We start from the raw sequence: 16,958 nt of genomic DNA, 5'->3' as shown, positions 1-16,958 counted from the left end.
ACCTATTTTAAGCTGGCAGGAAACTATCTATTCTAGGGTATAACTAAATGTTTATTTTGTAGGTAAAACCTAAACTTGCATTTTAAAATATTAAGTACCATATATTTTTAGATAGGTAACTAGGATATAGTCATGAAATGCCATCAAAACCATCATTTCTTCCACAGTTATATTAGGAAAAGAAAGTGTCTGATGCTCAGTGTTAGCTTAACAGATATACGGATCAGAATATAGAACTGAGTTTAGTTGGAGTACAAACCTTGTATGTTGGAGTTATTTCCTGGATCAGTTGGTCACATATACACAGCTTGAAACATTAGGACTACCGTCCTCATAGATCTGCAGAGTATTTCATTACAAAGAGATCAAATAGTTGCATCTGATTTTCCTTTGGCCCCATTTTATGGGCACACAGGTCATGTGGTCCAAGTAAAATCAAATAGATGTTATTTTAACTTAATGTTTATTCTGTAGAATCATAGTAGGTAGGATTTTTTTTTTTTCTAACGGAAACCATGAGGAGGTGTGCCCTTTGTGTTAAATCTTCTTTCCAGCCTTTAGAGGACTTCAGCCCAGCCAACAACTTTTGCGACCTTGAGAAACTCTGAGCCAGAACCTCTAGCTGAGCCACTCCCAAGTTCCTGATCCCTAGAAACTGTGGGATAATAAATGCCTGTTGTTTTGAGCCACAGAGTTTGGGGATAACTTGTTATGCAGCAGGAGATAACTAATACAAGCACCCACAAAGCTGAAGCTTTCTCTTCCTTCAGGTTTCTGCTTAAAGGGCACATAGGTCTTTCTTGACCACTGCTTATAAAATAGAACTCTTCATCCTGTCATTCCCTATGCCCCATCTTGATTTATTTTTCTTTATTGTTTTTATCCCCTCTTCAACATATGTGTAGTTTTTTTTTTAATTTATGTTTATTTTTTTATATTTCCCTAATAAAATGTAAGCTTCATGAGAGGAGAGACTTTTACTACTATGTTCATTATTGTAACCTCAGCACTTAAAATGGTGCATGGATACTATTATAATAGTATAATACCAGATAGTATTTGTAATGTAGCGTGGTAGTGATAAAAGCAATAAATATTATAAGACAGTGGTTCTTGGCCTTTTCTCAACCCCAGAATTCCCAGAGAGATACTACTGATAGTACCTATCAATGCATCTGTGGCATTATCATTTGTGGGTGGATTAAGGACTAAATTGAAAAGGCATCCCACATGACTGAGTTCTACCCATAGTTCACCCTTTCGTTACCTCTACCTCAAGCATTACTTCCATTGGCTTTAGGAGACAGAGTAATTACTGAGTGAACTAGTTAGAGAAGGCTTTGTGTCAGAAGTAGAAAAGCTAGAAAAGGAGAAAGGAGGAAACTCTTTGACAGTATATTTGGTATGTTTAGGTAACAATGGTCATACAAGTTTGAGATGGGTGATATACATTAGGAGGTAGTGAGAGCAAGATGGAGATACCAGGATGTGGTAAGATATTAACCCCGGTGTAGTGAGAATAGATTTTGATGATGGGAGAGCATCACATAATTTTGACAAAGCTGAATGTTGGAGAAGAGTAGTTAATGTCCAAAGTGGTGTTTTAGGAAAATATCAGCAGTGTTCAAAATGATTCTCTTTTGCATTCTCCATGAACAGTTTATGGCGTACAGAGAATACTCAAAAGATAATTGACAGAATGTATGGCTAGGTAGGTGGGTGCCTAGATTACCTGAAGGAGAAAATGAAGGCAAGAAAACTAGACCAGTAATATGAACATAAAGTTATAAATATCTCCCTAATGCTGGAAGCAATGAGTATAAAAAGAAATGGTATATTGCAAGGGAGCTAAAACATGATTAAAAATAAAATTGGTTAAAGTTAATGCCAGCATTTTGAGCTTTGTTGATTCAGAAACTAGTAGTTCCTCTTACAGAAATAGGAAAGTTGTGATAGACCTGGATTGTATGTTTAAGGAGTGAAGAAATGGAGAGCAGGAAACATGATGTGCACCAAAATGGTCATTAAACCTTTACTTCTGTGCATTATCAAAATGTTGGCATTGGGGCAGTCAGTAGGAACAATGGTGGTTATGAGATCTTGGGAAGTCTATTGATGAGAGGAACTGTAAAGCATTAGAGCTAGGGAATTTCTCCTGAAGCTTTAAGCAGACATTTTAGATAAAAAAGTGAGGAAGTATACAATTGTATAATTTGTTATTTGATATCACCTAGAAGTTGTACAAGCTAAAACTTAAACCAGAATCACAGAGGGTATAATTCCTAATGGGTTAAAAAAAAATCCATTGTAGGTTGTTATAGGCGACTTTGAGTTCATCTCCAACATTTTTAAACATTAAATAAGGAAGAACATCTACCATGTCTATCATATAATTGCTTTGAGCTAATGGCAAAATCCCTGCGTATATTTTTTTTACAGTCATAACTGAAGGGAAGTTGTACGATGAGAAGTCATTATTTGGCCTCCTAAAAAACTAAAAATGACTACCTACCAATGTTTAATCAAATTAAATTACAGTATAGTGAAATCATTTTTAGTTTTTTAACATAAAGAAATCATATTTTGAGTGTTAAGATTCATGATGCCAGTATATTGATTTTAACTTAATTGTAGAAATATTTTAAAAATTAATTAAAAGGAATGGGGAAATATGAAATATAGGTAGAGTGAATAAAACTATCTGATGGCTTTGGAATATTTAAATTTGCCAGAGTACTAAGCTCAAATAATATTTAGATCTTGCTAGAGTTAAGTACCATTAGGTAATCAGACCCCACAAGGATGAAAGAGCACAGACCCATTACATGTAATTGGTCAAATCACTTCTAATTTGATTTCCCATTCCTTATTTTCTGTCCTTTAATTTGTACTGATAAATAAGAAAGTAGCAGGGAAAAAACAACTTTAGAAAAATGCGGAATATGTGGTAAAGAACAACATACTCAGACAAATTGAACAATGAAGGTAAGATCATTTATTTTAAAAAGAACTTCATAATTTTTAGTTTGGGGCTCCATCTCAAGTTCGATGAGATCTTTCCCAAAGAGCAGATCGTACCTTTTCTTCCTTTACTCCCCTCCAACATCGGCAGTTTGCTTTTGTTCTTAATAGATCTGAAGAGACAAGCTGACTTGTGTGAAGTTCCTTAATTTGGAATGTACAACCTATGTCATTTTAATAGAATTAGTTAAGACTGAATGTTCACCAGATGTTCTGGATTTTTCTAGAGGTAGGGACTAATTAACAAGGAATTTATTTATAAAGGTTAGGTTAAACAATTAGCAAGGATGGGTAATTATCATTATTGCCCATTAGCGCAAGAACGTAAGGTTAGATTTATTTGAGGAGTGTGCATGTGAGAGTTTATCTACACATATGTATGTATCCACAGGATACACAGATGTATAACATACAGATATAGATTCTAAATTAAAAATAAACAGAAAAAGAAAAGACTAGGTTTGCCTAACATACCATATGTCAGCTATGATCTCTCTCCTTTTTTTTTCTCTCCAAGGGCTATGCTTATGTATTTCCTGTATTTTAAAAGTGACAAGTGCCTGCTCCACAGACCCCTCAGAGAGCATGTATCTTGTCAATAGGGTTCCCTGGAGCTTAGAGAACCAACTTGGCAGAGGTATAGAGAATGATACAGTATATATAATTTCAAATAACATAGAATTCTGCCTTAGTTACTTGCCCAAATCTCAGTTTCTGACATTTGTACAATTTCTGTCCTATTTCTAAAGGAAAGGAGATGGATACCAACCTACCAATTTCTTAGCATTATTTTAATGAAAAATGGGAACTTGAATAATTAGGAAGAAAAGAAAATCTTTAATTTATAAAGCTCCTTTCTCTTATTCTATGTTAAGTTTTCTGTTTCTAGGTATAACAGAGTTTATATTAAATTAGAGTTTTATACTAGATTCTAAACTGGCATAAAATTTAATGTCTAATTGCCTTCGATGCAAATTTTATCTCTCTCTCGCCTTTCTTTATTTTTTGGAAGTTCATTAAAGAAAATATTCTATTGCTGCTGGAGATCCCTTGAATAGCAACTGGTTTCTCCATATAGAATGAGCATATTTGCCTGGAAGTTCAAGATTCAAACACACATCCCTACACACAGCTTATTTATATTTAATTTATATGTGACCATAGTGCATTCTCTCATAATTGTCAGGAATTTAAAAATATATTTCTTTTAAATTCATTATATATATGTAATATACAAAATATATAAAAATATATTGATAATGTCAGTTTTCTCAGGTGTACATTACCTAAAAACAGTTTGCCTAAAGAATGTACTACAAAGAAAATTATTAATATACCAGTTGCAGAAATTGATTAAAATTTTAATTAGTGATGAGGTAGATCTTTATTTTAAAGTTGCATTATTTTCTCTCTCCTTTCCTCTATAAAAGATTAGCTATTAGAGAAAAGTTTTAAGACTTTTAAGAAAGGTATTAGAAGGTTTAAGTTTGAGGTTTAATAGGCCAAATGCCATCTGTTCCTACAATTTGTAACACTTTATTATTAACAACTCTAGCAGAAGGAGGCAGTCTATTTCGGTGGCGAGGACAGATTTCTGTCCATCTGTGCCCGTATTGCAGCGTGTCACTTGTGCTTTAGATCTGCATAGCTCTGAGCCGAAGTTGATGCCATGGCAAGGTCAAGAGGTGGAGAAGCCTGTCAGCACATTCTGTCTCTAACACGATGACAGCCACAAACTGGGGCTTCAAGCCCCGCCCTGAGGCAGTCACTCTGTTGGGCCTTGGAGCTGGGCCTTCCACACTATGATTTCAAAGGAAAATGTTAAGTTTAAACATTTTAAAATATCAGACAAAGAACTTAATGTATGATGTGTCTCTGCTTAATGTCAGGTTCCTTATTAGGGTGGTTCATCTCTCAACATTTAAAAATGTGTGGAGTTCTGTGGTGATTCGTCTTTTTTTTTTTTCTTCAGGTCCTTAGTAATTACATTGGGGTTAGAGGGAAGCAGAATCCATGTGAAATTCTATTTTACTGCAAAATAGCTTGAAAACCAGAATGCAGGAGGATAAGTCTGACTTGAAAGACTTTGAAACGTTGCATGTTGACATTAAGTACGCTGTTCCTTTTTTGAGAAATCTCACTATCTAGAATCTCTAAATGTGTGCTTTTTTTTTTTTTTTCTTTTTCCAAAAAGTGCCTATCAGATTGTTGTGGAGGAATTGCACCCTCACCGAACCAAGAGAGAAGCCAGAGCCATGGAATGCTACCAGGTTCCTGTCACATACCAAAATGCCATGAATGGGGGTGCACCGTACTACTTCGCTGCTGAACTACCGCCAGGGAATCTTCCCGAACCTGCCCCATTCACCGTGGGCGATAATAGGACCTATCAGGGCTTTTGGAACCCCCCTTTGGCTCCACGCAAAGGATACAACATCTATTTCCAGGCAATGAGCAGTGTGGAGAAGGTGAGCTTCCTCCGAGATTTTGCTTTTTCACTGACCCGAGGAAAAGCTGCTGTTGAATTTTATAAATACTCAGTAACATTTGTCAGGTGAAAAAAATAAAAAGTACGAAACAATCGGTGTGTAGCGGGTGTGTTGTTTCTGTTCCCAGCAACATGCACAGTTTGGGGCCTACTGTAGGGCTGGGGCTCCATGCCAGTTACATCGCACAGCATTCCTGTTTCCTAGTAACTGCTTCTCCTTGAGCCCTCTTCAGGAAAGCCCACAAGGGCAATTGTGAGTAAAATGATTTGAAAAGGTGGGTGTGCTGCTGCTGGGACTCCAGCCCCAGTAAATATGGAGCATTGTTCTGTCTTCTTTGCTCAATAGTGGCACGCTTCAGAAGATTAAATTTACTGCAGGATAAACAGAATGCGTGTTCCACAGCAGGCTAATAAACCCTTATAAACTTTTCAGGGGTTACAAGCCAAATAGTAAATAACTAGTAACAGTCCTCTGATTACAAAGTAATAGGGCGCCTGTGGTATATCGTGACAAAACCGAAACAGAAGGCAGCCTGGCAAGGGTGGGATGCTGTGCGGTTAAAGAAGTCTGTTTTCCGTCTCCCTGGCTGCCCTTCTTTTTCCCATTCTGGACACAGTTGTTTTTGAACACTGCCATGGATCCCAAATGAGTATTGAAGAGGGAAACACAACAGGAAGTTAGAAACTACCAGTGGTTCCATACGTGGGGAAATAACCTGGCCTTCTTTCTCTTGAAAGATTTTCTTTCCTAAAACATATTTTTTAATTAATTAATTAATTTATTTATTTTTGCATGGAGGTGTAGAAAAAAAATGTTGAGAGTAGAAACCTTTTACAACTTAAAATTCAATAGAAGAATGACATTTTTATGTACTTGTAGCTATATAGGAAATTGCTGTATTTGGGTAATTGAGTCCCTGACGTGGGTACCTGGCAGATGTGAAATATGTGCTGTCCTATGGCAAAAGCCGTATTATATCTTGGAATAGTTTCATTGGAAGATATAACAATCCATTTGCATTTCTGTAAGGGGCCATGAGAACTTAGGGTATTGACTGGCTGCTTTTGAATGAAAGCTTTATCTTTGTGCTTACCTGCATGGCTGGTTTACAGTATATGGAAAGAAAAATGCCACAGCATCTTCTAAGATGTACTTCAAAGCCAGAGGCTGCTCATGTTTTAAAATGCTCTTCTCATCTTCTAGTTTATTTTTACCTAAGTGGGAGTTGGCTGCCCACTTCCCACCCACACATGATTCCATGCCACTACCATGATGGGACTGCTCAAAAAAGAGACAACCATGGAAGTTTTATTCCATTCTGGGTAGTATGGTTCTGTGTTTGGGTATTCATCTTTAGAAAGGTGAGAGATTCCAGATTAACTTTTGTTACTTGGTCTGTGGTATGAGAGAAGTGTTAATGAATGTCTGTTACTTACAAAGAATTTCCTCTGGCACTCTTTAAAAGCTTTGATATGAATTTTCTCTTCTAATTGCTAATATATCTACATGTGGTTTAATCAAAGTACAGAGTAGCAAGAATATATTTCACAGTTATCTTGGAAAAAAGTTTTAAAATTGACATGGCTCCTATCAGCAGAGGCTGGTAATCCTGATAGACTTAACAGCAATTACTTTTAGGAAATCAAAGTCCCTTTGAGCCTTTATGGGAATGTGAAACAGTTTCTTGGAGCTTACTAGGAAGGCTTCAGGTCACAATTAAGTAATAGAAGTGCAGATTTTCATTTTTAATTACTAATTTCCCCCTCAATGCTTTATTTTGTTTAATTTAAAAATAATAAATGCCTAAGAGAAAAGTATATAAAGTCTTGGTTTATCAATCTATAGAACTGCTCAAGATGGAGTTACAAATACACCTTGAAAACAAATAGCCTCTGTTTTGTTCACTGTCTTTAACATCTAGAGGAGGAAAATAATCCCACCAAGAAATATTTAATCTGTAACAACTAGATTAAAAAGGAAAAAAGAACAGATAAAATATGCTGTAACTGTGATGCAATTTTTTGATGATCTTTCTAACTTTCATCATTTAGCTCTTTAGTCATGCTGGGATCCAAGTGAAAGTATGTAATGTTCAGCTTTGGTCTGAGTCTACAGCTATGAGGTGAAAATGAAATTTATATTTGGGGGACTTCCCTGGTGGTGCAGTGGATGAGACTCCGTGCTCCCAATGCAGGGGGGCCTGGATTCGATCCCTGGTCAGGGAACTAGATCCCACATGCCTGTCGCAACTAAGAGTTCGCATGCCACAGCTAAGGAGGCTACATACCTCAAATAAGGAGCCCTGGAGCCGCAACTAAGGAGCCAGCACTCCACAACTAGGGAGCCCTCCTGCTGCAACTAAGACCTGGTGCAACCAAATAAATAAATAAATATTTTTTAAAAAAAGAAATTTATATTTGGGTCTGATTTGTATTAGCTTTGCAAATACATTTTTCTTTCTGATCGTTCAGAAAGTACAATAAATGCAAATAGAATGGTATATACTGCTTGTCCCAGACAAGATAGCCTGTTTCATTACAAGGTGAAGACAGATACCTACAGCTTTAGAAAATACTAAAATTTTTAAGTTATTTTAGATTTTTTTTAAAGTCTCTGCATGAACATAAATAAAAAATCATGTCTTTAATACCGCTATTCTTTATAAACCTGTTTTGTAACCCCAGATTGATCTTCATACTAGTTATAGTTTATGAAATATCTATACCTGACCATTTTCTTTTTTTTTTTTTTTTACTCCCTCAGGAAACTAAAACCCAGTGTGTAAGAATTGCTACCAAAGGTAAGAGGTTTGCTTTTTTTTTTTCCCCAAATTCCATTCACCAACTTTCTAAAATGAAAGAGCTTTGTTCCCAGTTTCAGGGCTAATTAAATGTGGCACGTCTATTACAGAGTATTTGTAGTAGGGCCTAGTTAAACTGCCAGCCAAGTTCTCTGACTCACTTGGGTGTCTTTAACATGTAATGGAGTGATACTTTCCATCCTCTAGTATTTGACTGGAGGAATCTTGTCTGAGAATAGGAAAGATTTAGAAAACTTTAGAAGGACTTGTTTCTGCCATTTATTAGTATCTGAAAGGTCTTGTGCTGCTGATCAGCCAACATATTAGGAAAAGCTCAGCAATATCAGCTGAAAATAGCATATTCCTTTTTTAAAAACCTCTGTTACTTTCTGTGGTAGACAATCAAACACAAAAAGATGGAGCTGGTCTAGGCATATGCAAGGGTATGGACAGAGACGGGTCCATATTGCTAGTGCAGTTTGATTGAAGATGCTTTACTTTTTTTTATCTAAAAAATTTTTTTAATCCAACTGATGCCAAGAAATTAGATCTGGGAACAGCCAAGACTTCTCCTCCTTATATTGCATATTATAGTTTAGTTGCCTTGTTTCTTTAAGAGAAAACATTTTCATCTTTGAATGAATATTTAGAGTTCAGAGTGGGAGAAAGTCTCCTGCATTCACAATGTTTATAATCTTTCACTTAAGAGTTATTTGGCTGTGCCAGCAAGGGAGAGAGAGCTACTTGGTGTATGTATTCTAGCAAGAGAAATGAGAAAAAGCTGTTCATATGCAGAGGTGGGGCTCCGCAGAGGGTTGGTGCTTTGGGTGGTTTGCTGCCAGAATTAGTATTAGGCCCCCATTCATGAGCAGTAGTTGATTCATTTGGAGTAAAAATGAATGGCCATATTCTGTTTGTGCTGGCATCTTTCCTTTCATCATTTTTCTCCATCTAATCATCAATCTGCTCAATTAAGCATTTGTTTTATACTCTTGATTTGTAAAGGCAATAACAAAAGACTTCCCTTGACTCATGAGGAGTAATAAAAAAGCTTCACAGAAGAGAAAAAATATACATTTTTTCAATTCAAATACTAAGATTCCTCGTGATATTTTAAACAATAAAGCAATCCTAAATGAGGGAAAAGAGAAAGTATATACAGATGCATATAATGTATAGGCATTTATTTTATTTTAAAAACTTGGCATATGGATCAAGAATTAAAGTTGACATTTTTAGAAGATAATAGCAGAAGGCATTTAGGACCTATGCTTTTCCGGATTTGAAATAGAACCAGAAATGTAAAATGGTCTCATGTCAGCCTGCGAGAAGTTTTTTAGATATGGATAAATTATTCTAAAATTTAAAATTTTCTTATTCGGCTATTTAATTATTTGCATTTACATGAGCTTAAGTGTCATGTTGTCCCACGCTCAATACAAATAAAATTATGATGACAAATATCATATTATATTTTGACTGCAGGAGAGCTGGGATTATGGAAATTAGATTTACCATGTGGCATAGAATATTTGCCAGAAACTCAGAGGTAGTAAGATAGGGAGCATTTGTGGTAGTTTCTTCTTTGCCTAATAATCTAGCCCTGCTGTACTTCTGGATCTCAGGTTGACAGCGTGGTTTACTGCGTGAAAGAAATCTGGCCTCAGACTATCTGGGTTCAAATCCTGACTTTGCCCCTTCTTACTGTTATTTAAAGTTGGGCAAAATGTTTAACCTCTCATTCTAAAAATAAGAATGATAGGGCTTCCCTGGTGGCATAGTGGTTGAGAGTCCGCCTGCCGATGCAGGGGACACGGGTTCGTGCCCCGATCCGGGAAGATCCCACATGCTGCGGAGCACCTGGGCCCGTGAGCCATGGCCGCTGAGCCTGCGTGTCCGGAGCCTGTGCTCCGCAACGGGAGAGGCCACAACAGTGAGAGGCCCGCGTACCAAAAAAAAAAAAGAATGATAAGAGTACCTACCCCTTACTAGTATTGTGAAGATTAAAATAATTTATATGTACAAAATGCCTGAATAGTACCTAGTATACTATAACTATCAGTTAAGAGTTAACTGCTGTTTTATCATCACCATAATTATCATAATCCTTTCGTACCTTGCTTCAGAAGGACATAATCTGTGTTATGTAGTAATGAAAGAAATAAAAATGAAACTAAGTTTTCGTGATAGAGATTACTTGGGGAAAAAGTAAGGGGTTTTGTTTTTATTTTTTATTTGTTTATTTTTAATATATTTCTATCCAGATCTAATGTAATGCCTTCTCTGGACACTTAGCATTTTTCTACATAGAAAAAAAACACATTATTAAGGTAAAATTACTTTTTGCCTGACTATGTTTTAAACTAACAACATACAAGTATGGTCAGCTTTCATACTAAAAATTTTCAGTATGAAAATTAAAACATTTCTGGCAGGGCATGTTGAAGATATACTTATTAAATGACATAACCATATTGACTAGGAAGGGAAGAAGGAACCTTCTGGGCAAGGAATGATTCAATATTTCACAGGTGTCTAGTATACGTAGGCAAAAACCTATTAAACTGTATACTTAAAATGTGTGCACTGGGGCTTCCCTGGTGGAGCAGTGGTTAAGAATCCGCCTGCCAACACAGGGGACACGGGTTCAAGCCCTGGTCGGGGAGGATCCCACATGCCCCGGAGCAGCTAGGCCCCTGCACCACAACTACTAAGTCTGCGCTCTAGAGCCCGTGCGCCACAACTACTGAGCCCATGTGCCACAACTACTGAAGCCTGCATGCCTAGAGTCTGTCCTCCTCAACAAGAGAGGCCACTGCAATGAGAAGCCCGTGCACCGCAACGAAGAGTAGCCCCCACTCGCCATAACCAGGGAAAGCCCGCGCACAGCAACAAAGACCCAACACAGCCAAAAATAAATTAAAATATAATAAATAAATTTTTTTTAAATGTGTGCACTGTACTGACTTAGGGCACTGGAAATTCTTGTGGGAAATGTGAAAGAATTTAAAAGCCAAGAACAAGTAGCCCACACACTAAAATAGCATGATCATTTTGAAAATATTTTGACTTGTGAAAATTATTCTAAAAAATTTCCAATGTAATGGATTGCTTCCTGCCTTCTTGGAAGTCACACCTGTTGGTAGCCAACACATAAAGAGAATACAGACATTGACTTGACTGGTAAAGAAAACATATGAATAATCAACGTCATAAGGTCTAAAATAAATAGTGATGTGAATATATATTATGAGACAAAAGAAGCGTTCTGGGAGTTAGGTTCATTGCAGTTGGGATCATTGGTCCTGCTCTCTGACTCCCATTTAGTTAAGAAGTCCCTGAGAAGACATGTGTCAGGAATGGAGTGGAAAGGTTAATCTAAATTATACTGGAAATCATGAAAGTCATACCGTTTATACAATAGCATATCCAAACCCAAAATTGTAAACATACAAAAAGGAATTTAGTCCGCTGCTATCTTTGGAAAGCAAAAAGGAGAATAAGTCTCAGGAAAGGTTTCTGTCGTACATCAAGAAAAAGGGCCAAGCTTGGAAAGTCACTTGTCCAGTGAAGAGCATCGTGCAACTTGCATGCTCAACATGTATAGGTACAAGTCTCTCTGACCACTGAAAGAACACTGTTTAGACTGATATCAGTTTGCTTTATGTCTTTTTACATATAATTTATAACAATGCTCAAAACTGGTATACACACACAAAATTATTTGTAAATTAGCAGCTAAGAATCTTGTGCCATGGTACCATAAAGAATGTATACCACTATAACTTTATTCTTTTCTCAAGGAAAATATTCAGTGAGTGATATTTTAATGGTTAGATTTAAATATGAAAATATTATATGATTATAATAGAAATTACTCAATGGGTTTTCAAAAGTATTTCTCAGGAAATATGCTTTATCCATATTAAACTAACAAGATGTATTTCAATTGAATTTTTATTTTATCTTGGTCAATAATATCTCGCATATTATGTCATTTAAAGTGTTCTCAATATATAAATAATCATTTATGGAACCACATACTCAATTTACATAAAATTATTCTATAAGCAAGCAAGCATTGGTAAGTAATCAAGATATCAAATAATTCCCTAGAATAAAACTAAGAAATAAGACCAATAGTATATGAAATTGAAAGTATTATAATCTGTTTATATAAGTAGTTTACATTTTGAAACTATTTTGATTGTGTCCAATTTCCCCTCATGTTCATTTCTGGGTTTTTTTAGAAGAAAACTGATAATTTAAAATTTTAATTTCGATGGAGGTTCCTATGTTGGTAAAATCTGTCCATTTCCAATAAAAGCTATCAAGTTTAATAGAACAGAAAAGTGTAATATAAGTAAATTTATTTGAACATAGCATTTAAGGTGAAAAAGAGGATTTTTTCCTTAAGTTAATGAAATACAGCTACTTTTTATGTTGTGACAAACCCTTAAGTTTTCAAGTCAAGAATGGATTTTATTCCAAATCTCCATTTGTAAATAGTTTGCTTTGGCAAACTGCTGTTTGTCTACCCATTAACCATTCTTTGACTTCTTCCAATTTCATTTGGATATCAATATGCCAGTCATGTATTTAGCATTTATTTAATGCCTGTTTTACACCAAACAACGTTCTAGGCCTTGGAGATAGAGCAGTAAATAAATATAGACAAAGCCCTAACTTCTATGAACTTAAATTCCAGTAGAGGGAAACAGACCAGACACAAATTCTTTGCCGAGAAATAAAGCAGTAAGTGAGGATAGGGAATGCTGGGACTTGTGTCTAGGGCATCGCTATTTTGTATACAGTTATCAGAGAAAGACACACTGGTGAGGTGAAGGAAATGAGAGAGGGACCCATGCAGGGGAGCAGCTTTCACGGCAGAAGGAACACACGCAGAGACCTTGAGGAGAAAGTACCTTCGCTGCTCAGGGGAGGTAGACTCAAGACGCAGGGGATGAATCAGATTGGTCTTAATTAGTGATTCTCAAACTTTAGCTCGAGTCAGAATTACCTGGAGGGCTTGTTAAAGCGGATTGTTGAGCCTCAACTCCACAGTTTCTGAATCAGTAGTCCTGGAGAGGGGCTCAAGAATGTGCATTTCTCACAGGTTTGCAGCTGAGACTGATGCTATTGTTCAGGTGACTACACTTTGATAGTCACTGGTCTTCTAAGAAAATTTTTTCTTCCTGACTTCTGGAAGGAGAGATAGCAGAGACAACCCCCAACCCATCCATCTTATTTTGAGCATTATTTTGTAAGGATGTGATATTTAGAAAGTTGAGAACCAAATTGGTTAAAAAGAGGAGAACATTAAAGAAAACAAATAAGCCAACTCAAAGCCCTAACAACTCTGAGCTGAGATACCAATTGCTGGAACTCCTTAACTCCAAATATTGATGTGTGAAAAAAATAAATGTCCTTATTATCAAAACTACTACTGGTGGGTAATCTGTTACTTGCAGCAGGTAATGTCTGAACTGACATTTGATTTTTATTTCCCCTTAGGAATAATAATGAAAAATAGTAGTTTGGTTCCAAGATGAGGTATAAAGGACCAATTATTTCATGGAACAATTGGAAGAGAGCACTTAAACTCCATATAACTCAATCATTGACCTTTAAAAGTAGGGAATCTCCTGTTAGGTGTCAGTCTAGAATATTAGGAACCCGTTTGTTGCCTTGGAATAGGTACTTTGGTAGGATTATCCTTACTTGGTCCTCGAAGGAGCTGGAAAGGAGGAACCCACATGGTTCTTCTAGAAGCCATGGAAAGAAGAGAATTCCAAACACTAAAGCATGCATGTGTCCGTTCATCCATTCATTTAATATCAGCTTATTTATTCTTTTGATAAACCCAAAGTTGACCTGTGATTGTGAAAGGTGTTCGTTTAACTATTTTGTATATTCCCATCCTGGGAACGGTCTAAATCAGATCATTATTAATTCAGAATATTACTTATATTAAACAGTGATGATATAGGTCTTTGCCAACCCCTCAAAATATCTTGACTTCACTGCTAGCATGCATTTTAAACATGCATTCCAATATTAAGAAAAATTCGCTTGTTACAAAAGAGTAGGTGTGCATGGAAGATTTTATCCAATATATATGGAAGCATACAAACACTGGTAATATTTTATTTACTTTATTCTTTCTTCCCTCCTTTGCTATTTATTCCCTAATTACTGGATAAAGAATAGTTTCTTAAAAAGCATTTGCTTCATAGTTTTAATTTTTTCTTACGCTCCTTTTGTCAAATTTTTTCATTGGTGCCCTTTTCTCTGAGTGTGCAGATGGATGAAAGTGCCTTATTTTAAGTGATCAGGCATTCAAAAATAACAAGCATGAGAAGTAAAAGAACACTTAGCCTGTCAAGAAGTTACAGTAATACCATGGAAGCTCCATTTGGTTGTACCATGTGTGTAGAATCTTTCTGACTGAATTCATTCCCACCATGTTTATCACACATGAACTTGAGTACATCTCAACAATCTCGGCTCTTAAATTGCACTCTTGGGCAGTATCCTTCACAGCTGCAGAGAAGGGAGATTTGAAAGTAGGGGTGAGGTTTGAAGAAAAAAATATATTTAATTGGATTTCAGGCTCTAAAATCCTAACAGTTTCTTAAATTGTACGAAGATGCTTTATATTTTGCCAGCTACATGTTGAAGGAAATGGTAAAGCATCAGGAAGAAATTTTCAGATCCATTTATACCGCTTTTTATGCTGATGGAAACTAAGGTCAACTGTGATGCTTTAGTCTGGCTATTAAGAAATCCTGGGTAGGGGTGGGGCTTTTCTGGGTCCTGAGGATAGAATTAGCTTTGAGGAAGCTGCCAGCTCTTCTGAAAAATTGTAATCAGCGAGACTAACTTTGTTGTTCTTCCTCTGAATGCCTAAGTACTTTTGGTGGTACTCACACTCCTTTCTCTCACGAGGGAAAGGAATGTGCATCATTCTTCTTGCCTATTGTATCTATGTACTCGTTTTCAAAAATTAATCTGATTTGGGGTTTCCTTTTTCTTCAACTCAGAAAGGAGGGAATTGCAGGAAAGTATATTAGTAATAGACTACAGCCCGAGGAAAATGAAAGTATATCTAAGTGAAACCAAGGAGGGAGGAAGTACAGTTTTAATAAAGCTTAAATCAGTGATTCACGGCTTGGAACTAACCTCTGTCAGGCAGCAATATTTCCTTGTGCTCTGTCAAAGGCCTTATCCTTGTAAATTCTTTTTTTTTAATACAGAGAAAGTTACAAAAAATTAACAGCTACTAGAGTTTTTTCAACTTATTTGCAAAACTAAAATATTCCTTTGCTTTTAAAAAACTGGAGGAGAAGAAAAGCATAATATTTCTACAGTGAAGTCAAAGGCTAATGATTCTCTAAATTATATATTCTTCCGAAATTTCTTAGGATGAAGAACTGTCTAGGTGGACTGTAAGGTTTATGAGGGTAGGGGTAACATCCGCTTATATTTGTGAAGTCCATGCCTGATGTTTAATATAAATGCAGTCTCTTTGGAATGAATGAATATTAATTGTCCGGAATTATTTCACTTTTCAATGCCTTGAAGATATATTAGTCGTCTTCTTTTACTACATCTTTGTTTTATTGACATACTTTAGAAATAATTTGAAGTGTTTCTTTTTAATCTACAGAAAAAGAAAAAAATTAATGAATAAAAAGTTTGCCCTCTTGGTATTCCAGTCAGTTTTTGATTCCCTTCCATCTAAACTATACGACAGTCTTAGAATGGAAAAAAAATTATGTAGAAAGAAAAGTTTTGCTTGAGTTATTCATTTTATTTTTTCTTATATTAATTTTTACCTTTTTCTTTATGAAGAGAGTAGGTTTAAAAAGTAAAGACTAGAAAAAATAGAATAAAAATTATATATGTAATGTAATTATGTATACTGTGTAAGTATTCTGCTAAAGTAATGGGCAGTTTTTAAAAACAGAAGAGTTACTGATGGGAAATTTCTGGCTAGTGATGATTTTTAATTCATTTTAAGAAGACAATTGAACTTTATTTACTTATTATTATACTTATTATAATTTTTAGCAGTTGTACATTATGAAAATATTACTAATTTATTTTGCAGACATTTTAGAAATTTCAATAGCATTTCCTCTATTTTTATAACAAACTATTTTTCAAATTGAAAATAATGCTGACATACACACACCTGTTATATACAGAATATTAACATGAGCCAGGAATGCAGGTGGCCTCAGGAAACTAGAAAGGACAAAGAAACGATTTTCCCCTTTGAGCCTCCAGAAGGGAACACAGGCCTGCCAAACCTCAATTTCAGTGCCATAACATTCATTTAGGACTTCTGACATCTAGAACCATAGATAATAAATTTGTGTTGTTTTAACTCACGAATGTGTGGCAATTTGTTACAGCATAAAAAGTAACTAATACAGATTTTGGTGCCTGGAAATGGGGTCCTGCTGTAGCAAATACCTAAAAATATGGACATAACTTTGGAAGTGGGCAGGGACAGGGGCTTGGAAGAATTTTGAGGAGCAAGACAGAAAAAGCTTGAATTGCCTTTAACAGACTGTCGGTAGAAACGTGAATGCTGAAGTGTCTACTGTCAGAAGAAAACAAGGAACATGTTGCTGGAAACT

General features: G+C 35.8%; 1 protein-coding gene across 6 annotated transcripts in view; it reads left to right on the top strand.

Moving 5' to 3' along the window:
* PTPRK (protein tyrosine phosphatase receptor type K) overlaps positions 1 to 16,958 on the top strand; it is a 569,905-nt gene that overhangs the window by 468,492 nt on the left and 84,455 nt on the right. For all 6 annotated transcript variants that reach the window (XM_079939939.1, XM_079939937.1, XM_079939938.1 and 3 more), the window contains exons 12-13: positions 5,216 to 5,489; positions 8,274 to 8,310. In XM_079939939.1, coding sequence (XP_079796065.1) covers positions 5,216 to 5,489; positions 8,274 to 8,310 — 311 coding nt within the window. The remainder of the gene's footprint in view (positions 1 to 5,215; positions 5,490 to 8,273; positions 8,311 to 16,958) is intronic.

Source organism: Stenella coeruleoalba (genome assembly GCF_951394435.1).
Source record: "Stenella coeruleoalba genome assembly, chromosome: 12".
Taxonomy (NCBI): Eukaryota; Metazoa; Chordata; class Mammalia; order Artiodactyla; family Delphinidae; genus Stenella; species Stenella coeruleoalba.
This window is presented reverse-complemented; position numbering and strand designations above follow the sequence as displayed.